This window comes from Solenopsis invicta, chromosome 3 (genome assembly GCF_016802725.1).
Source record: "Solenopsis invicta isolate M01_SB chromosome 3, UNIL_Sinv_3.0, whole genome shotgun sequence".
Classification (NCBI taxonomy): Eukaryota; Metazoa; Arthropoda; class Insecta; order Hymenoptera; family Formicidae; genus Solenopsis; species Solenopsis invicta.
In genome coordinates, this window is record NC_052666.1 from 11,275,189 (window position 1) to 11,298,051 (window position 22,863).

The 22,863-nt window shown below is 30.7% G+C and overlaps 2 protein-coding genes across 2 annotated transcripts; one reads left to right on the top strand and one right to left on the bottom strand.

The window, feature by feature from the left end:
* Positions 1–209: 209 nt before the first annotated feature.
* LOC120357386 lies at positions 210–7,685 on the bottom strand. The gene is made up of 4 exons (XM_039447567.1): positions 7,605–7,685; positions 6,046–6,940; positions 5,509–5,958; positions 210–274 (listed from the first exon to the last, which is right to left on the bottom strand). Exons 1-4 carry the CDS (start codon positions 7,674–7,676, stop codon positions 210–212), a joined length of 1,482 nt encoding a protein of 493 aa, XP_039303501.1. The 5' UTR covers positions 7,677–7,685.
* A 4,512-nt stretch (positions 7,686–12,197) lies between these two features.
* LOC113004786 lies at positions 12,198–19,673 on the top strand. The gene is made up of 4 exons (XM_039447568.1): positions 12,198–12,278; positions 12,943–13,837; positions 13,925–14,374; positions 19,609–19,673. The coding sequence occupies exons 1-4, from the start codon at positions 12,207–12,209 to the stop codon at positions 19,671–19,673; spliced, it is 1,482 nt and encodes a 493-aa protein (XP_039303502.1). The 5' UTR covers positions 12,198–12,206.
* Positions 19,674–22,863: the final 3,190 nt, after the last annotated feature.

A 22,863-nucleotide genomic window follows, 5' to 3' on the forward strand; every position in this document is an offset into this window, starting at 1 on the left:
TAAATTGATTATAAATCAATATTAATCTTAACACTCTCACTGATGTCTACTCAAATCTCAGAAAATTTAATAAATTAATAAATTAAATTAAGAATTTCAAAGTCTAGAAAGTCTTAATATAATTTAAAACTCATTATTTATTTACAAATTATGAGGTACAGAGTAACCAGCTTTTTATTAAATATTTAATTATTTTCGCAGGACGCCACTTACGAGAAGATAACAGCTGATATGCTGAAATTACTAGAAACTCTGGAATCCGATTTCTTTGTTCCTAAAAAACACATTACATTATGTACATTATGTACAATGGCATTAGGCATTTGTACCCATGATAAAGGGAAGAAAGATATATTGATTAAATTTAATCAATGGATAAGAGACTCAGGTTGTAAAATAATAGATCTTTTTTAAATAATGTCCGTCGATATCTTTTCGGAAACAACAAAAAATTACAACACCTGGTTTCGAGAGTAAGTATACAAATAAATTAGATTTTAATTCACTTTCTTTCATGCTTATTTTTTTCTCAATTTATATCTATTATCAATTTAATCCTTTCATCTGTTTAGAATTGATTATTTTATTAACTGTTAAAATTAAAGTTTTCATTAAAATCGTTTAACAATAGACTTCTGAAAATTTATATTCTTTAGTGACTAGAAAATATAAATGACAAATATTTAAATCTTACTTAATTTTAAATAAACACGTTCATAGAATTTAAAATTAAACTTTGGTTAATGAAAAAATTTAACATTAAATGGAAGATTTTATTGAAAGGCAAATTTTAATTACATGTGACCTATATATTCATCTTTACTGTATAGCAATTAATTTCGTATTTCTCATTTAATATGATACTTATGATTTTTTTTAAATATTCTTCAATAAGCGGAAACAAACATCACATAATGCTATTGCACACTAATAGGAAAAAAAAGATGCTGGATCTTTTAATCAATGCAATTACTCTTGCTTAAAAATGGATTTTTTTACATTTAAATAAGTGCAATTTTTGACTTTTATGTGATTTGTTGTTATAACTGGGTCTAAAAATATAATAATAATTATATAATTATATAATGTATAACAGAATCTTAAAAAATTATTATTCAAGAATTATTATTATTAATTTTCAATATGTATATATATTATAATTGGATATTGTTTTCTAAATACTCATAGGTTTTTCAAACATTTCGTCTAGTCGACTTTCGGGGCATTTATCTTTTTTCGAACGTATTAACACATATATCGTAGAAATGTCGGAGCAACTTCGTAAGTTTCTCAATCAAGATTTTTCCAAAAAATCCCGTACCTCCTACAAAATAAATATTATAGATTAAATAATATATTATATTACATGTACATATACTATACATATATGTATAGGTAATTAGACCCTGCGACTTGTCTTTCGTAAGTGTGAACATTTTTGTTGACTGAAGGAGTTAAACGGAAAATGATTAGTGAAAATATGAAATTTGAAATTTTTGTTAGTTTAATTATCCGTAACCTTAATAATTGCAGAGATGAAGGATTTCCATTGATTTCCGCTTATAAATTAATTTACTAATTTATTTAATTTATTGCCAATGTCTACGATATAGAGAAGACGTTATAAAATTATTCTGAGCTTATTATAAATATTATTTGTTTAGCCCGCATAAAAACAGAATATTTCTATGATTTCATGTTTCGTCAGGGTTGTGAAATTATTTGTAATAAAATCTAAAAACATCGTAATAAAATTCTAAAAGCATCTTACAAATTTTGTCTGTATTGTGTCACATATTTGTAGAATAAATGTTTGTGCAAAAACATAAATAAGACTAAATGCTTCATCAAATCGGAGAGATTCCGTTTGCTTACAAAACGATTGCCTACAGCTCCGTTTTGACAACATTATTGAACACAGAGCATTGCACACACAGCAATATTGTACATACGTAGCACATTGCGCACACACTAATATTGCACACACCACGTTACACACACAACAATCTTTCGTTTGACTGGCGTTTTTTCGAATTTTGTCAAAAATTGTGGAAAATATAAGTATACTTAAATTTTAAACACATTTTTTGACATTGTAAATGTTATTGCATTTTGCAAACTAAAAGTGTTATCAAAAAATCACCGATCAAACGAAAACTACTTGTTCCCTGAATATGTGTTTCAAATTACAAGTTAATTCGTCAACTGTAGACTGAGAAATTGTATATATCGTTTTGAAAAACATAATTACGAGAAAAACGATTTTAAAGTTTGACTACTTGATATCATGCAGTTTTTTTGCATTTCTATTACAAATCATCCATAGAATCATAATCACTACTGTTTCATAGAATAGACATGTTGTATTACGAGTTGTTACATTCAGGTGAAACAATCACGGCAAACTGTTGCCAACAACAGTTGATCAATTTTGAGCGATGTATTAGAGGAAAAGAGGCCGATTACTGGCCAAAAAAGTGGTAAAATAATCCTGCTTCATGACAATGCCCAACCACATGTTGCAAAAGCGATTCAGGATATTTTTGCGTTAGGCTGGGAACTTCTCTCGCACGCGGCGTATAGCCCTATATCTGATCGCTGCAGCATCACTTAGCTGATACACATTTCGTAGAATTTGAAAAGATACAAAAATGCATTGATGATTTTATCGCTTTAAAGCCGGTGAGTTTCTACCGTCAAAGAATTTGCAATCTACCCAGAAGATGACAAAATGTCATTGATGCAAACGAAGAATATTTTGTTGATTAATATTTCTTTGTTTGTTTTAGAATAAAAATTGAATCTTGCAATAAAAGGTTCAGAACTTTTCTGCGCACTTAATATATTCATTAATTCTAAGATTTCAAACTATATTTTAAAGCAAAACAAATTTTTTATATTTTTTTAAATTTTTTGGACACCCTACACCTTTTTAAAAATCTTAATTTGAAAATTTATTGCGATAAATATTGTGTTAGATTTCAGAAACATTTCTATTTCAACATTTTATATTGCAAGTGTAAGAAATTTGAAAACTCTATGCTCAGGTCATAAGTTCTGCAAGACGCCATTGGACAAAAGCGTCCGCAGCGATCATCAATCGGCATACATCCCTAAAGTAAGAAAAAAGAGCGACGTTGACAATGCCACTTGATAATGCGACAAACGCTCTATGAGAAAGGGGAGAGAAACTTACTGCCTCTATGAAGTTGGCCCCCCTTCCTTAAAATTTGAGAAAAATAAACGCAGTTTCGGATGCCCCTGCTCTTCCCTTGAAAAGTTCAAGAATTTTCAATCAATTAAAAAAAGAGTTTTGTTAATTAAAGCGATAAAAATACCATTTGAAGAAACAAGGGGGGGGAAGTCTACTTCACAATTCTGTCTATTTATGAACAATTATATATCAAAAACTTTTTACTAGAATTTTAATTTATAAGAGAAATTGATTAATATTAAAGTGATCATATATATAAATTATATCAGGATTGGAAACGTAACCTTAAAAAAGGAACGCGTTACCGTTACTTTTTTGTAAAAAGTAACTTGTTACCGTTATTCGTTACCGATTTTACAAAGTAACACGTTACCGTTACCTCAAAAATAACATTTCGTTACTTTTTTGTAATGCTAAAGTATTAAGTTATTAGATCTTAAAATTATGTTATTTAATAATTAATATTATAGTTATTAATAAGTATGAAAACATTAAATTCTCTAAACTATAATCAAGAGGCGCGGTCGCGTCTCGTGCCAATTCAAAAAAAAAAGCGAGAAAGACCGACGCCTGTTTTACGCGAGTCAGCGAGTTCAAGCATAACGAGATTATCAGATGTCAGCAACGGCTGAACCGATCAAGTTCAAAGTCGTCTCATTCGATAGCTTGGGAAAAATTGCATATATAAAAGTGTTTTTATTTTTTCTCTCCGTGCCGTACAAGCGGAGATATCGCGATGCAAATTCTAATCTCTTCATTTTTCGGTAAGATACGTCTCCTTGGTCATCGCCCTCAGGAATTCTCCCTTTCACATTTTCGACACAATGTGGCGCTCGCTACTACACTATCAGCATCTATGCGGTCACGTGATACACCATGTGATGTGCATCACGTGACCGCGATAGTGATTACGCGTATGACAGGTTTCCTAACCTGTAACCTGAATCGTCAATAATATCTCGGTTTGCGAGGCAAACGATACATTTTTCTGCCGAATTCTTTCGCGTGGTGCAAAAATGCGTTGAATAAGCCTATTATTAATGAATATGTGCAGTTAAAAATAGATATTTTGCATTAACTAGAGTCAATATTATTATATATTATACTCCTACGAGTGCTACGTATAAAATTTTTTGAGTGTCATAAGAAGATATGATTTACAAAGTGCACATGAATATGGTAATGAAACGAGGTTAATTAGATCGGATGCACCTTATTAAATCTATTTTTATCTTGCTATCTTTTTCCAATGCATATTTACCTTTCTCAGCAAAAATGTAGTTTGCTTTCTCGGGTCTGCCTCTAAGTCATGCTTTTTTAATTCTAGCCTTAATGTAAATGTATATTTTTAATGAATTGACGTTTGAAACAAGTATCAAATAATTGAATAAAGATATAAAAATGATTCCAATGCCTGGTGTACGTGTAATTTTACAAGTTGAGTCTCAGAGGCAGGGTTGGCATCAATTGTCCAAGGTGGAAAAAACCTCCCGGTTTTTTCCACTTTTGTCCGCCCCGAAAGAAATGTATATGATGGACAAAATGGACAAAATTGGACGAAATTAAAAAAAACACAATAAACTGAATAAACTCTCAGGAAAAATAAACTTTATTAAATACAAATAAAATATAAATTTTTAAACACACAGAATATTACATTAAACATATTTACTTTGCCAGTATATAATTAACAAAATTAAATTTTAAATTGACCTAACTGGCTAAATTAAAATAAAATAAATGTTTAAATTAAAAAACGTCCATGTCTTCTTATAATCTCAGGAAAAATAAACTTTATGAAATAAAAGTAAAATGTAAATTTTTAACAGAATAAAATAAACACATTTACTTCGCGTCTTTGCCAGTATATGTATAATTAACGAAATTAAATTTTAAATTGACAACTGGCTAAATAAAAGTAAAATAAATTTTTAAATTATCCATGTCTTCTTTTTGACTAACAATCATATTGAGCATTCGTCGGCTGGCAACAAGTTTTGACGCTTTTTCGATTCCTAGACGATTTCTTAGTTTGGTTTGTATTATTCCAAAATTGAAAAATATTCTCTCTATGGAGGCTGACGAAGCAACACATTTTTGCAAATGTAAGGAAAATTCACAAAATTTTAAATTTACAGTATTGGTTTTTAAAAGAGCCTCCCACCATTGTATGGAACTTAGTTGTTCTCTCATTTGATCATGAAAAAAACTGTTCGGAAACGGAGATATTTTAAGCCGAAATTTTATAAGTAGTGGTAAAAAATCGGACGAAACTTCTTCAGAAAGCCACGTACGTCCTGCTTCCTCAAGTTCAGAATCTAGTTGTAAATCCAAATTTTTGGGATTTAATAAAAAACCAATAATATGGGCTGGGGTAATGCAATCGTCAAATCTTTTTTTAATTAAATCATTATATGGAAGCAGAACGTCATTTGTGGATAATTCTTTTAACTTTAAAAATTCGGTTAAAGTATCTGAAAGAGTGGCATTTTCTGACTGTAATTTATTTAAGGCTGCTCGAATTGGTTTTAATTGAGTTATAAGCGACTTTACTTCTTTCATAAGACCAATGTTTTGAATAATATCAACTATATTTTTTTCAATGCTTTCCTCGTGGTTTTCAGCAATTTTTAGATCACGGTTAATGACAAAAACCTCTAAACATTCTATAACACTGTTCCAGCGGGTTTCTCCTGGTAACTGTGGAATACGAAAATTTTGAAACTCGGCTAAGAGACCTTTAGCTGCATGGTTGTTTCTAAAATATTTGCTTAATTCTACAACTTGTTTAATTATAGTTTTAACATTAGAAAGTTTACAAATATCCCCACATAATAAATTTAAAAAATGCGCCGCATAGCCATTAATAATAAAATAAAAGTCAGATTCATTGTTAAGCTTCTTTTGGAGGTCACTGCGCATTTTTTTCATTTTAGCTTCATTATCGGACACAAAACTTTTTACAGTACATCCCAACCTATTTTCTGCTTCCATAATGTCTTTCACAGCCAAATCAAGACAATATTTACTCGTTTTTTGGTTAGAACCAGTTTCATACGATGACAAAAAGAAAGATTTTTCACCATCAGAGACACAACTTGCTATCACTGGTTCGTTATGGATAGCAGACCAACCGTCTTGTATCAGTGTAACCGATTTACCATTTAAATGATTTTTTGCGTCTTCCTGGGTTTTGTTATAAATTTTATTTAATAATTCGCCAGCTAGTTTTTTTCTGTTAGGTGGAGTGTATCCCGGTCTTAAATCACTTATCATTTTTTTAAAATAAAAATTTTCAGAATGTCGGAAAGGTACACCAGAAGAATAAAAGTAAGATGCTAAGGATAAATCGAGTTTTTGTTTATCATTTTCGGTTGTTTTAAGTAAGAATTGATTCAATTTTTGTTGTTTTAGTTGTTGAATTTGTACTTGAACATCAGGATTCCTACGCTTTCGGCTAATATTGATTGCTGGATTATTAGAATCTTCAGTTTCTGAACCCGATGAACCCTCCATTGAATCACATATATCTTCTTTTGCATCTTGTTTTTTAGTACATTTTTCAAAGTGCTTCCTTAATCGGCAAGCCTTATTACTTACTTCATTTTCGCACACCTGGCACTTCAAAATTGTTTTTGTTCCTTTAGTTATTTCATAAAAATGTTTTCTGATTGAATCTTTTTTTCTACCAATTCTACCAAAGCCGGTGCCGCTAATTCTTGATTTCTGTTTAAAAACAAAGATATTAAAGTTTCTTTAAATAAAAATGACCCTAACAAAAATAAAAAAGTCTTCAGACATGTCTGTGAAATTGGCATATCATTTTCCAGCAAACAAAAGTAAAAGGGAGTTCTTGTCGCATGCAGTCGAGTTCTGTTCCTGGGGGTCACTTGTGTATCTTGAAACGAGGTGAAAATTACAAAAGTGAGGAAATTTACTAGCGTACGATCTACGTAAAATCTACGATTTTATTTGTCGAAATCTAGTAAAATCTGTTCACTTTTGTAATTTTCACCTCGTTTCAAGATACACAATTGACCCCCAGGAACTATAGAACTTGAACGCATGCGACAAGAACTCCCTTTTATTTTTGATCTGCTGGAAAATGATATGCTAACTTCACAGACATCTTCCAGACTTCCAGACATGAATTGCCGTAGCCATAACATAAGACGTAGTACGTACCGTCCATACGTACTAATACGTAGACGTAACGTAAGAATTGACCAATCACATTAAGAATTGTAACGCTGCATTTTTGAGTAGATATGATTTTAATTGGTCAATTCTTACGTTACAGCTGCGGCAATACCTGTGTTGGAGGTCCTGAACCTGAACTCCTCTGATCCTAGAGGCTAGAGGCTCTTAAAGTTCCGAAGAATGTACTTACTTTTGAGTCAACAGAAATAATAGAAACAGAAGAAGTAGACGATGAATTGCCTAGCCCTGGCTCATTTTCCATTTTAAAATAATTTTAAGCACAAAATAATAAGTAAAATAATTAAATAATACTCTTCACCTTGGTAAACAGAAATAAGAAATCTAACCTAAAATACAGCACATGTGTCGTGTCTGTCGTGTGGCTAGAAAAAAAACGAAGTTGCAACATTGGTGTTAATCGATATGTCTCATTCATCGATTTCTGTTTTACCGACTTTATTTCGTCCATTTCGTTCATTTTGTCCATTTTCTTCCAGTGGCCCGAAAAAAATGAAAAAAAGTGGACAAAATGCCAACCCTGCTCAGAGGCCTCAACGCTGCGTGTACTTTCTGGTTTCAGAAATTTGTAATTGGATTAATTAATAAGTAAGGTAAGTACATTTTGAATCCTGTTTATTAAAAAAGTTAGTAAAGTAAATGTAACTTTTACAATGTATATAGAGTTTACTAAAAACTAGTTAAAATAATACATGATATTAAATATGCTCGCTGTGTTACAAAATGAATTATCTTTTATAAGAAAAAATATCTTTTATAAGACGCTCAGAAATATTATTAAATATCAGGTAACAGCGAGATTAACACATATTATTTATTTACAATTAACATTTATTTTGTAACACAGCGAGCATATTTAATATCATGTATTATTTGAACTAGTTTAGTGAACTCAATATATATATATATATATATTGTAAGAGCTACACTTAACTTTGTTAACTTTAATAAACAGGATTCAAAATGTACTTACCATACTTATTAATTAATCTAGTTACAAATTTCTAAAACCAGAGAGAATACGCAGCGTTGAGACCTCTGAGAGGTCAACTTGTAAAATTACACATATTTTTATATCTTTATTCAATCATTTGACACTTGTTTCAAACCTTAATTCATTCAAAATATACATTTACATTATGCTAGAGTTAAAAAAGTATGACTTAGAGGTAGACCTGAGAAAAAGCAAACCACATTTTTGCTGAAAAAAATATGCATTGGAGAAAGATAGAAAGATAAAAATAAATTTAATAAGACTCATGCAATCTAATTAGCTATGTTTCATTATCGTATTCATATGCACTTTGTCAATCATATCTTATGACACTTGAAAAATTTTATACGTAGCATTCGTAGGAGTATAATATAATATTGACTCTAGTTAATGCAAAATATATATTTTTAACTGCATATATTTATTAATACTACACTTATTCAACACGTTTTTGTACGAGACAAACGAATTCGGCTGAAAAAAGTGTATAATATATAATCTTGTCTATACAAGAGACATATTATTTATTGTGGATGGGAGTTGAGGTTAATTATATGCGCTCACCTTATCTCTAATTTTCCCTAAAAACACAAGTGGTACTATTTCTGTATTTTAACAGAGAAATTTTTATATGCTAACCCATGTGGTACTCTCTTTAATTACTATACAAAACTTAAGTGATTCTATTTCTGCATTTTCATTGAAAAATCTTCCTATTTCTAACCCAAGTAGTATTTACTTAAAAATAAATATTTTAAATTTAATCCAACCTAAATGTATTCTTCCCAAAAAATGTATGAAATCTTTAAATTGCGCTATTTATAAAGAGAATATGTTGCTCTTTGAAATAACTGCTGTATTTACTTAAAAATAAATATCTTACATTTAATCGAACCTAAATGTATTCTTTCCAAAAAATGTATGAAATCTTTAAATTGCGCCATTTATAAAGAGATTATGTTGCTCTTTGAAATAACTGCTGTATTTACTTAAAAATACAAATCTTCAATTTAATCCAACCTAAATGTATTCTTTCCAAAAAATGTATGAAATCTTTAAATTGCGCCATTTATAAAGAGAATATGTTGCTCTTTGAAATAATTGCTGTACTACTTTTAACAAATAAAATGCAAGTGATAGTATCTTTATTTTTTAAATAAAATCCAAGTGGTATCTTTAATTCCTTTCTAAATAAAATTCAAGTGATACTATCTGTGTATTTCTATTAAAAAATTTTTCTGTTTTAACCTAAGTAGATGTACTTAATTTTAAAAAGTTTTAAAGAAATATATAACATTTAATCTTAAAGAATTAAGGAAAAAACAGAAATGAGAAAGTTTTATTAAAATATAAAATTTTTAAACTACAAAAAATTGCCGCTGCTAGATAAGAAAAGGAGTAAAAAGAATTGACATAAGAAAGAATGCGATAAATGTAACACTTGTAAGATATGCGTTACAAAATAAAGTAATTACGCGAAGTAAGTTAAGGATTAAATTTCTTTAACACTTGTTTCTTTTACAAGTAACATTGTAAATCATTATAATTTTTACAAGTAACATTGTAAATCATTATAATTATCTAAGTTATCAAGTAACTATTTTAATAAATATTTTACAACATTTTATTTAGATATTTAGACATCTAGCAGCGGCAATTTTTTGTAGTTTAAAAATTTTATATTTTAATAAAACTTTCTCATTTCTGTATTTTCCTTAATTCTTTAAGATTAAATGTTATATATTTCTTTAAAACTTTTTAAAATTAAGTACATCTACTTAGGTTAAAACAGAAAAATTTTTTAATAGAAATACACAGATAGTATCACTTGAATTTTATTTAGAAAGGAATTAAAGATACCACTTGGATTTTATTTAAAAAATAAAGATACTATCACTTGCATTTTATTTGTTAAAAGTAGTACAGCAATTATTTCAAAGAGCAACATATTCTCTTTATAAATGGCGCAATTTAAAGATTTCATACATTTTTTGGAAAGAATACATTTAGGTTGGATTAAATTGAAGATTTTTATTTTTAAGTAAATACAGCAGTTATTTCAAAGAGCAACATAATCTCTTTATAAATGGCGCAATTTAAAGATTTCATACATTTTTTGGAAAGAATACATTTAGGTTCGATTAAATGTAAGATATTTATTTTTAAGTAAATACAGCAGTTATTTCAAAGAGCAACATATTCTCTTTATAAATAGCGCAATTTAAAGATTTCATACATTTTTTGGGAAGAATACATTTAGGTTGGATTAAATTTAAAATATTTATTTTTAAGTAAATACTACTTGGGTTAGAAATAGGAAGATTTTTCAATGAAAATGCAGAAATAGAATCACTTAAGTTTTGTATAGTAATTAAAGAGAGTACCACATGGGTTAGCATATAAAAATTTCTCTGTTAAAATACAGAAATAGTACCACTTGTGTTTTTAGGGAAAATTAGAGATAAGGTGAGCGCATATAATTAACCTCAACTCCCATCCACAATAAATAATATGTCTCTTGTATAGACAAGATTATATATTATACACTTTTTTCAGCCGAATTCGTTTGTCTCGTACAAAAACGTGTTGAATAAGTGTAGTATTAATAAATATATGCAGTTAAAAATATATATTTTGCATTAACTAGAGTCAATATTATATTATACTCCTACGAATGCTACGTATAAAATTTTTCAAGTGTCATAAGATATGATTGACAAAGTGCATATGAATACGATAATGAAACATAGCTAATTAGATTGCATGAGTCTTATTAAATTTATTTTTATCTTTCTATCTTTCTCCAATGCATATTTTTTTCAGCAAAAATGTGGTTTGCTTTTTCTCAGGTCTACCTCTAAGTCATACTTTTTTAACTCTAGCATAATGTAAATGTATATTTTGAATGAATTAAGGTTTGAAACAAGTGTCAAATGATTGAATAAAGATATAAAAATATGTGTAATTTTACAAGTTGACCTCTCAGAGGTCTCAACGCTGCGTATTCTCTCTGGTTTTAGAAATTTGTAACTAGATTAATTAATAAGTATGGTAAGTACATTTTGAATCCTGTTTATTAAAGTTAACAAAGTTAAGTGTAGCTCTTACAATATATATATATATATATATTGAGTTCACTAAACTAGTTCAAATAATACATGATATTAAATATGCTCGCTGTGTTACAAAATAAATGTTAATTGTAAATAAATAATATGTCTTAATCTCGCTGTTACCTGATATTTAATAATATTTCTGAGCGTCTTATAAAAGATATTTTTTCTTATAAAAGATAATTCATTTTGTAACACAGCGAGCATATTTAATATCATGTATTATTTTAACTAGTTTTTAGTAAACTCTATATACATTGTAAAAGTTACATTTACTTTACTAACTTTTTTAATAAACAGGATTCAAAATGTACTTACCTTACTTATTAATTAATCCAATTACAAATTTCTGAAACCAGAAAGTACACGCAGCGTTGAGGCCTCTGAGCAGGGTTGGCATTTTGTCCACTTTTTTTCATTTTTTTCGGGCCACTGGAAGAAAATGGACAAAATGAACGAAATGGACGAAATAAAGTCGGTAAAACAGAAATCGATGAATGAGACTTATCGATTAACACCAATGTTGCAACTTCGTTTTTTTTCTAGCCACACGACAGACACGACACATGTGCTGTATTTTAGGTTAGATTTCTTATTTCTGTTTACCAAGGTGAAGAGTATTATTTAATTATTTTACTTATTATTTTGTGCTTAAAATTATTTTAAAATGGAAAATGAGCCAGGGCTAGGCAATTCATCGTCTACTTCTTCTGTTTCTATTATTTCTGTTGACTCAAAAGTAAGTACATTCTTCGGAACTTTAAGAGCCTCTAGCCTCTAGGATCAGAGGAGTTCAGGTTCAGGACCTCCAACACAGGTATTGCCGCAGCTGTAACGTAAGAATTGACCAATTAAAATCATATCTACTCAAAAATGCAGCGTTACAATTCTTAATGTGATTGGTCAATTCTTACGTTACGTCTACGTATTAGTACGTATGGACGGTACGTACTACGTCTTATGTTATGGCTACGGCAATTCATGTCTGGAAGTCTGGAAGATGTCTGTGAAGTTAGCATATCATTTTCCAGCAGATCAAAAATAAAAGGGAGTTCTTGTCGCATGCGTTCAAGTTCTATAGTTCCTGGGGGTCAATTGTGTATCTTGAAACGAGGTGAAAATTACAAAAGTGAACAGATTTTACTAGATTTCGACAAATAAAATCGTAGATTTTACGTAGATCGTACGCTAGTAAATTTCCTCACTTTTGTAATTTTCACCTCGTTTCAAGATACACAAGTGACCCCCAGGAACAGAACTCGACTGCATGCGACAAGAACTCCCTTTTACTTTTGTTTGCTGGAAAATGATATGCCAATTTCACAGACATGTCTGAAGACTTTTTTATTTTTGTTAGGGTCATTTTTATTTAAAGAAACTTTAATATCTTTGTTTTTAAACAGAAATCAAGAATTAGCGGCACCGGCTTTGGTAGAATTGGTAGAAAAAAAGATTCAATCAGAAAACATTTTTATGAAATAACTAAAGGAACAAAAACAATTTTGAAGTGCCAGGTGTGCGAAAATGAAGTAAGTAATAAGGCTTGCCGATTAAGGAAGCACTTTGAAAAATGTACTAAAAAACAAGATGCAAAAGAAGATATATGTGATTCAATGGAGGGTTCATCGGGTTCAGAAACTGAAGATTCTAATAATCCAGCAATCAATATTAGCCGAAAGCGTAGGAATCCTGATGTTCAAGTACAAATTCAACAACTAAAACAACAAAAATTGAATCAATTCTTACTTAAAACAACCGAAAATGATAAACAAAAACTCGATTTATCCTTAGCATCTTACTTTTATTCTTCTGGTGTACCTTTCCGACATTCTGAAAATTTTTATTTTAAAAAAATGATAAGTGATTTAAGACCGGGATACACTCCACCTAACAGAAAAAAACTAGCTGGCGAATTATTAAATAAAATTTATAACAAAACCCAGGAAGACGCAAAAAATCATTTAAATGGTAAATCGGTTACACTGATACAAGACGGTTGGTCTGCTATCCATAACGAACCAGTGATAGCAAGTTGTGTCTCTGATGGTGAAAAATCTTTCTTTTTGTCATCGTATGAAACTGGTTCTAACCAAAAAACGAGTAAATATTGTCTTGATTTGGCTGTGAAAGACATTATGGAAGCAGAAAATAGGTTGGGATGTACTGTAAAAAGTTTTGTGTCCGATAATGAAGCTAAAATGAAAAAAATGCGCAGTGACCTCCAAAAGAAGCTTAACAATGAATCTGACTTTTATTTTATTATTAATGGCTATGCGGCGCATTTTTTAAATTTATTATGTGGGGATATTTGTAAACTTTCTAATGTTAAAACTATAATTAAACAAGTTGTAGAATTAAGCAAATATTTTAGAAACAACCATGCAGCTAAAGGTCTCTTAGCCGAGTTTCAAAATTTTCGTATTCCACAGTTACCAGGAGAAACCCGCTGGAACAGTGTTATAGAATGTTTAGAGGTTTTTGTCATTAACCGTGATCTAAAAATTGCTGAAAACCACGAGGAAAGCATTGAAAAAAATATAGTTGATATTATTCAAAACATTGGTCTTATGAAAGAAGTAAAGTCGCTTATAACTCAATTAAAACCAATTCGAGCAGCCTTAAATAAATTACAGTCAGAAAATGCCACTCTTTCAGATACTTTAACCGAATTTTTAAAGTTAAAAGAATTATCCACAAATGACGTTCTGCTTCCATATAATGATTTAATTAAAAAAAGATTTGACGATTGCATTACCCCAGCCCATATTATTGGTTTTTTATTAAATCCCAAAAATTTGGATTTACAACTAGATTCTGAACTTGAGGAAGCAGGACGTACGTGGCTTTCTGAAGAAGTTTCGTCCGATTTTTTACCACTACTTATAAAATTTCGGCTTAAAATATCTCCGTTTCCGAACAGTTTTTTTCATGATCAAATGAGAGAACAACTAAGTTCCATACAATGGTGGGAGGCTCTTTTAAAAACCAATACTGTAAATTTAAAATTTTGTGAATTTTCCTTACATTTGCAAAAATGTGTTGCTTCGTCAGCCTCCATAGAGAGAATATTTTTCAATTTTGGAATAATACAAACCAAACTAAGAAATCGTCTAGGAATCGAAAAAGCGTCAAAACTTGTTGCCAGCCGACGAATGCTCAATATGATTGTTAGTCAAAAAGAAGACATGGATAATTTAAAAATTTATTTTACTTTTATTTAGCCAGTTGTCAATTTAAAATTTAATTTCGTTAATTATACATATACTGGCAAAGACGCGAAGTAAATGTGTTTATTTTATTCTGTTAAAAATTTACATTTTACTTTTATTTCATAAAGTTTATTTTTCCTGAGATTATAAGAAGACATGGACGTTTTTTAATTTAAACATTTATTTTATTTTAATTTAGCCAGTTAGGTCAATTTAAAATTTAATTTTGTTAATTATATACTGGCAAAGTAAATATGTTTAATGTAATATTCTGTGTGTTTAAAAATTTATATTTTATTTGTATTTAATAAAGTTTATTTTTCCTGAGAGTTTATTCAGTTTATTGTGTTTTTTTTAATTTCGTCCAATTTTGTCCATTTTGTCCATCATATACATTTCTTTCGGGGCGGACAAAAGTGGAAAAAACCGGGAGGTTTTTTCCACCTTGGACAATTGATGCCAACCCTGCCTCTGAGACTCAACTTGTAAAATTACACGTACACCAGGCATTGGAATCATTTTTATATCTTTATTCAATTATTTGATACTTGTTTCAAACGTCAATTCATTAAAAATATACATTTACATTAAGGCTAGAATTAAAAAAGCATGACTTAGAGGCAGACCCGAGAAAGCAAACTACATTTTTGCTGAGAAAGGTAAATATGCATTGGAAAAAGATAGCAAGATAAAAATAGATTTAATAAGGTGCATCCGATCTAATTAACCTCGTTTCATTACCATATTCATGTGCACTTTGTAAATCATATCTTCTTATGACACTCAAAAAATTTTATACGTAGCACTCGTAGGAGTATAATATATAATAATATTGACTCTAGTTAATGCAAAATATCTATTTTTAACTGCACATATTCATTAATAATAGGCTTATTCAACGCATTTTTGCACCACGCGAAAGAATTCGGCAGAAAAATGTATCGTTTGCCTCGCAAACCGAGATATTATTGACGATTCAGGTTACAGGTTAGGAAACCTGTCATACGCGTAATCACTATCGCGGTCACGTGATGCACATCACATGGTGTATCACGTGACCGCATAGATGCTGATAGTGTAGTAGCGAGCGCCACATTGTGTCGAAAATGTGAAAGGGAGAATTCCTGAGGGCGATGACCAAGGAGACGTATCTTACCGAAAAATGAAGAGATTAGAATTTGCATCGCGATATCTCCGCTTGTACGGCACGGAGAGAAAAAATAAAAACACTTTTATATATGCAATTTTTCCCAAGCTATCGAATGAGACGACTTTGAACTTGATCGGTTCAGCCGTTGCTGACATCTGATAATCTCGTTATGCTTGAACTCGCTGACTCGCGTAAAACAGGCGTCGGTCTTTCTCGCTTTTTTTTTTGAATTGGCACGAGACGCGACCGCGCCTCTTGATTATAGTTTAGAGAATTTAATGTTTTCATACTTATTAATAACTATAATATTAATTATTAAATAACATAATTTTAAGATCTAATAACTTAATACTTTAGCATTACAAAAAAGTAACGAAATGTTATTTTTGAGGTAACGGTAACGTGTTACTTTGTAAAATCGGTAACGAATAACGGTAACAAGTTACTTTTTACAAAAAAGTAACGGTAACGCGTTCCTTTTTTAAGGTTACGTTTCCAATCCTGATATAATTTATATATATGATCACTTTAATATTAATCAATTTCTCTTATAAATTAAAATTCTAGTAAAAAGTTTTTGATATATAATTGTTCATAAATAGACAGAATTGTGAAGTAGACTTCCCCCCCCTTGTTTCTTCAAATGGTATTTTTATCGCTTTAATTAACAAAACTCTTTTTTTAATTGATTGAAAATTCTTGAACTTTTCAAGGGAAGAGCAGGGGCATCCGAAACTGCGTTTATTTTTCTCAAATTTTAAGGAAGGGGGGCCAACTTCATAGAGGCAGTAAGTTTCTCTCCCCTTTCTCATAGAGCGTTTGTCGCATTATCAAGTGGCATTGTCAACGTCGCTCTTTTTTCTTACTTTAGGGATGTATGCCGATTGATGATCGCTGCGGACGCTTTTGTCCAATGGCGTCTTGCAGAACTTATGACCTGAGCATAGAGTTTTCAAATTTCTTACACTTGCAATATAAAATGTTGAAATAGAAATGTTTCTGAAATCTAACACAATATTTATCGCAATAAATTTTCAAATTAAGATTTTTAAAAAGGTGTAGGGTGTCCAAAAAATTTAAAAAAATATAAAAAATTTGTTTTGCTTTAAAATATAGTTTGAAATCTTAGAATTAATGAATATATTAAGTGCGCAGAAAAGTTCTGAACCTTTTATTGCAAGATTCAATTTTTATTCTAAAACAAACAAAGAAATATTAATCAACAAAATATTCTTCGTTTGCATCAATGACATTTTGTCATCTTCTGGGTAGATTGCAAATTCTTTGACGGTAGAAACTCACCGGCTTTAAAGCGATAAAATCATCAATGCATTTTTGTATCTTTTCAAATTCTACGAAATGTGTATCAGCTAAGTGATGCTGCAGCGATCAGATATAGGGCTATACGCCGCGTGCGAGAGAAGTTCCCAGCCTAACGCAAAAATATCCTGAATCGCTTTTGCAACATGTGGTTGGGCATTGTCATGAAGCAGGATTATTTTACCACTTTTTTGGCCAGTAATCGGCCTCTTTTCCTCTAATACATCGCTCAAAATTGATCAACTGTTGTTGGCAACAGTCTGCCGTGATTGTTTCACCTGAATGTAACAACTCGTAATACAACATGTCTATTCTATGAAACAGTAGTGATTATGATTCTATGGATGATTTGTAATAGAAATGCAAAAAAACTGCATGATATCAAGTAGTCAAACTTTAAAATCGTTTTTCTCGTAATTATGTTTTTCAAAACGATATATACAATTTCTCAGTCTACAGTTGACGAATTAACTTGTAATTTGAAACACATATTCAGGGAACAAGTAGTTTTCGTTTGATCGGTGATTTTTTGATAACACTTTTAGTTTGCAAAATGCAATAACATTTACAATGTCAAAAAATGTGTTTAAAATTTAAGTATACTTATATTTTCCACAATTTTTGACAAAATTCGAAAAAACGCCAGTCAAACGAAAGATTGTTGTGTGTGTAACGTGGTGTGTGCAATATTAGTGTGTGCGCAATGTGCTACGTATGTACAATATTGCTGTGTGTGCAATGCTCTGTGTTCAATAATGTTGTCAAAACGGAGCTGTAGGCAATCGTTTTGTAAGCAAACGGAATCTCTCCGATTTGATGAAGCATTTAGTCTTATTTATGTTTTTGCACAAACATTTATTCTACAAATATGTGACACAATACAGACAAAATTTGTAAGATGCTTTTAGAATTTTATTACGATGTTTTTAGATTTTATTACAAATAATTTCACAACCCTGACGAAACATGAAATCATAGAAATATTCTGTTTTTATGCGGGCTAAACAAATAATATTTATAATAAGCTCAGAATAATTTTATAACGTCTTCTCTATATCGTAGACATTGGCAATAAATTAAATAAATTAGTAAATTAATTTATAAGCGGAAATCAATGGAAATCCTTCATCTCTGCAATTATTAAGGTTACGGATAATTAAACTAACAAAAATTTCAAATTTCATATTTTCACTAATCATTTTCCGTTTAACTCCTTCAGTCAACAAAAATGTTCACACTTACGAAAGACAAGTCGCAGGGTCTAATTACCTATACATATATGTATAGTATATGTACATGTAATATAATATATTATTTAATCTATAATATTTATTTTGTAGGAGGTACGGGATTTTTTGGAAAAATCTTGATTGAGAAACTTACGAAGTTGCTCCGACATTTCTACGATATATGTGTTAATACGTTCGAAAAAAGATAAATGCCCCGAAAGTCGACTAGACGAAATGTTTGAAAAACCTATGAGTATTTAGAAAACAATATCCAATTATAATATATATACATATTGAAAATTAATAATAATAATTCTTGAATAATAATTTTTTAAGATTCTGTTATACATTATATAATTATATAATTATTATTATATTTTTAGACCCAGTTATAACAACAAATCACATAAAAGTCAAAAATTGCACTTATTTAAATGTAAAAAAATCCATTTTTAAGCAAGAGTAATTGCATTGATTAAAAGATCCAGCATCTTTTTTTTCCTATTAGTGTGCAATAGCATTATGTGATGTTTGTTTCCGCTTATTGAAGAATATTTAAAAAAAATCATAAGTATCATATTAAATGAGAAATACGAAATTAATTGCTATACAGTAAAGATGAATATATAGGTCACATGTAATTAAAATTTGCCTTTCAATAAAATCTTCCATTTAATGTTAAATTTTTTCATTAACCAAAGTTTAATTTTAAATTCTATGAACGTGTTTATTTAAAATTAAGTAAGATTTAAATATTTGTCATTTATATTTTCTAGTCACTAAAGAATATAAATTTTCAGAAGTCTATTGTTAAACGATTTTAATGAAAACTTTAATTTTAACAGTTAATAAAATAATCAATTCTAAACAGATGAAAGGATTAAATTGATAATAGATATAAATTGAGAAAAAAATAAGCATGAAAGAAAGTGAATTAAAATCTAATTTATTTGTATACTTACTCTCGAAACCAGGTGTTGTAATTTTTTGTTGTTTCCGAAAAGATATCGACGGACATTATTTAAAAAAGATCTATTATTTTACAACCTGAGTCTCTTATCCATTGATTAAATTTAATCAATATATCTTTCTTCCCTTTATCATGGGTACAAATGCCTAATGCCATTGTACATAATGTACATAATGTAATGTGTTTTTTAGGAACAAAGAAATCGGATTCCAGAGTTTCTAGTAATTTCAGCATATCAGCTGTTATCTTCTCGTAAGTGGCGTCCTGCGAAAATAATTAAATATTTAATAAAAAGCTGGTTACTCTGTACCTCATAATTTGTAAATAAATAATGAGTTTTAAATTATATTAAGACTTTCTAGACTTTGAAATTCTTAATTTAATTTATTAATTTATTAAATTTTCTGAGATTTGAGTAGACATCAGTGAGAGTGTTAAGATTAATATTGATTTATAATCAATTTATTTCATGCTAGTTTAATTGCGGGCAACTCGTCCACATCGAAGATAGACTAAAGTCAAATGAACTTACGTTATAAATGTCTGCCATTCCTAGCAGGATTATTACTTTTTCCGAAATATGTCTAGCAGCTTTAACAAGCGAAAGACGATTTTCGATAGTCAAGCCAAATACACACAGGCCACAACATAAAGATGAATCATCTGTAACTCACAATAATACAGTAATAATGAAAGAGCGAAAAGTTCATTTTTATTTCGAAACGTATTTATTTTCTATCTTTGGCTTTTTCTGTTGCGTGTTAATTTGCTATTGCTATTTGCTATTTGATAAAATAATAATAATTTAAATTAAATAAGAAAGAATTGAGAATTACAACGAAATCAACGCATAGATTTTAATACAAAGAGGACTTGTTAGAAACTTTGTAGAGAAGCTAGTAAAGAATTTTTTTGTACCTTTGCGTTTTTTGTTTGGCAAAGGAGAAAATTCCATTATTATGTTTAGAAAAAAATCGTCTCCAATCAAGTGCATTTTTTAATACAGGTCCATATATTTTAACCTAAAAATATTAAAATAAAAAATATCAAACAAAAAATATTTTAATTGATCGTCAAGTATGTTATACTAATGTGGTTTATTATTTTATTTATTATTCTTACCGATTCTATATCTACATTCCATAAATGACTTTTTTTAAATATAAAATGGTTCTAAAATAATAATAATAAAATAATTATTAAAACTGGCGATTTACTTTGAATGTCAAACAGCTCTAATTGTTACTTGATTTGTTTAATCTAATTATCGTACAAAGTTTGTTGTAAAATACATATTACGAGAAGACATATTACATACCCTGAATTCTATGGAATTATTAACTTGATTATGCAAATGTTTGTCACAATTTATTTTATATAATTCTTTAGTGTCTTTAATGCACATATCTATACCGTGAATACTATTTAGGAAGCCTTTTAAACTTTGAAAGTCACATCGTTCGTATGGTATATATTCTCCAACCAGAGTGCGGTATTGTTCTGCAAAAACGGATTCATAAATTTATAATATTCAACGGTACATTAAATTCTAGATCTGAATGTTTCATCAAAATGTACTTTTCGAAAAAGACCAGCATCTCACCTATATATGCGGAAAATCGGCTTTTTCGGAAGTTATTAATTTTTTGTTGATTAACTAATATCGGAATCGACCGGAACTCTTCGGAAAACGCTTTAATATGTTGAGAACTGTAGGAAAAATATTTTTTCCTACACAGAACTCTTTGAAATAGACCAGCATCTCACCTATATATGCGGAAAATCGGCTTTTTCGGAAGTTATTAATTTAACTCTAATCCAACATGTGTTACGTGGATCGTATGGGAGGAGTGTGGAAGTTGAGGTGCAGAGGGAAATTGGGAGGACACGGTGGAGAAGGGTCTGGGAAAGAATGGAGACGGAGAAGATTGCTCGAGGAAATTGGAGAGGTTCAGAGAGGGTAATAATAGCATGAAGGGAGGAGAGTGAGAAGGCGGAGACGAAGGAGAGGATGGCGGGGCGGAAGCGAGAAAGGGGAAGGGGAAGCGGAGAGAGGATGGCAACGAAAGCGGGAGAAAGAGAGACTGACTGACTGACTGACTGAGCGTTTATTATTATTCTAGGGCTTAGCCCTCTAAGAATAAAATACAGGAAAATAACTTCAAGATTGAGTACAATGTAGATAACAAAAATAAAAATAAAAACAAAAAATAAAAACAAGAGAAGTAAGGTACAAATAAACTTAAGATAAGCATAACTTAAAGTAAACATGCGAGAAAGTAAAAAGAGTAAAAACATGAAATAAACTAAGATAACAAACTTAAAGGAATCACACTTACTTAAGAAAAGTTAGCATCTTTACGCAGAGACGGAAGAGTTACGCGGTGAAAATAAGATCATAAGAAGAGAACTAGAATGAAATAGCAATAGCAGAGAATAAGCGCAGAGGAAGAGGAAGTAAGATAGGGTATGCTTGAGGAGAAGTGTGAGAGGTTGAAGAGTGAACACGGCAGGGTGTGCTGAAGGTAGGAAGGACATCGGGGTTCGGAGTCGCTGCGGGTAAGGTGGAGAGAAAAGGAGAGAAGAGAATTGAGAGTGAGAACGTGAGATCAGACCCCATCCCTTGACCGCAGATGACTGAAGAGGAGGTTCTTAAAGGAAGCTAGGGAATTTGACTCTTTAATGTGCGGCGGGAGAGCATTCCACATAGTGCAACCGGATATGAGGAATGAATGCTGGTAAGTGGAGGTGCGGCAGGACGGAACAGCTAAGTCCCAGGGAGAAGGAGGGGATCGGAGATGGGAGAGAGGCCTAGGAGCAGGCTGGAGATTGTGAGCAAGGAAGGGGGGAGAGCCGGAATGGATAATGGAGAAGATCAGGCAGCAGGTCAAGTATTCCCGTCGGTCGTCGGCGGATAGCCAGCCCAAACGCCCGTACCAGGGGGACACATGCTCGTCCTGGCGAAGGTCAAAGATGTAGCGCACGCAGGCGTTCATCAAACGTCTAAGCTTGAGCCTCTGTTGACCCGTCAAGTCAGTGAGAACCGCGGCGCAGTAATCAAAGACCGGAAAGGCGAGTGATCTGATGAGTTGCACTCTCAGAGGCAGTGCGAGACCGTTTTTAAAATGATTCAAGCGCCAGAGGATCCCACTAACCCGACTGGAAGTGGAACGAATTTGATGAGCCCAGCTCAGATTGTTGGTCAGGAGCAGCCCGAGGTTACGGACATTGTCGGTGAATTGAATGTGCGTATAATTCACGAACAAGTCTATACTGGACGTAGGGATCGAGTTGACAAACCTGGGACTGCCCATGAGAAGTGCCTTGGTCTTACCGGCGTTGAGTTTAAGGAGATTTCTCGCCACCCACAAAACTTTTTAAAATTAAGTACATCTACTTAGGTTAAAACAGAAAAATTTTTTAATAGAAATACACAGATAGTATCA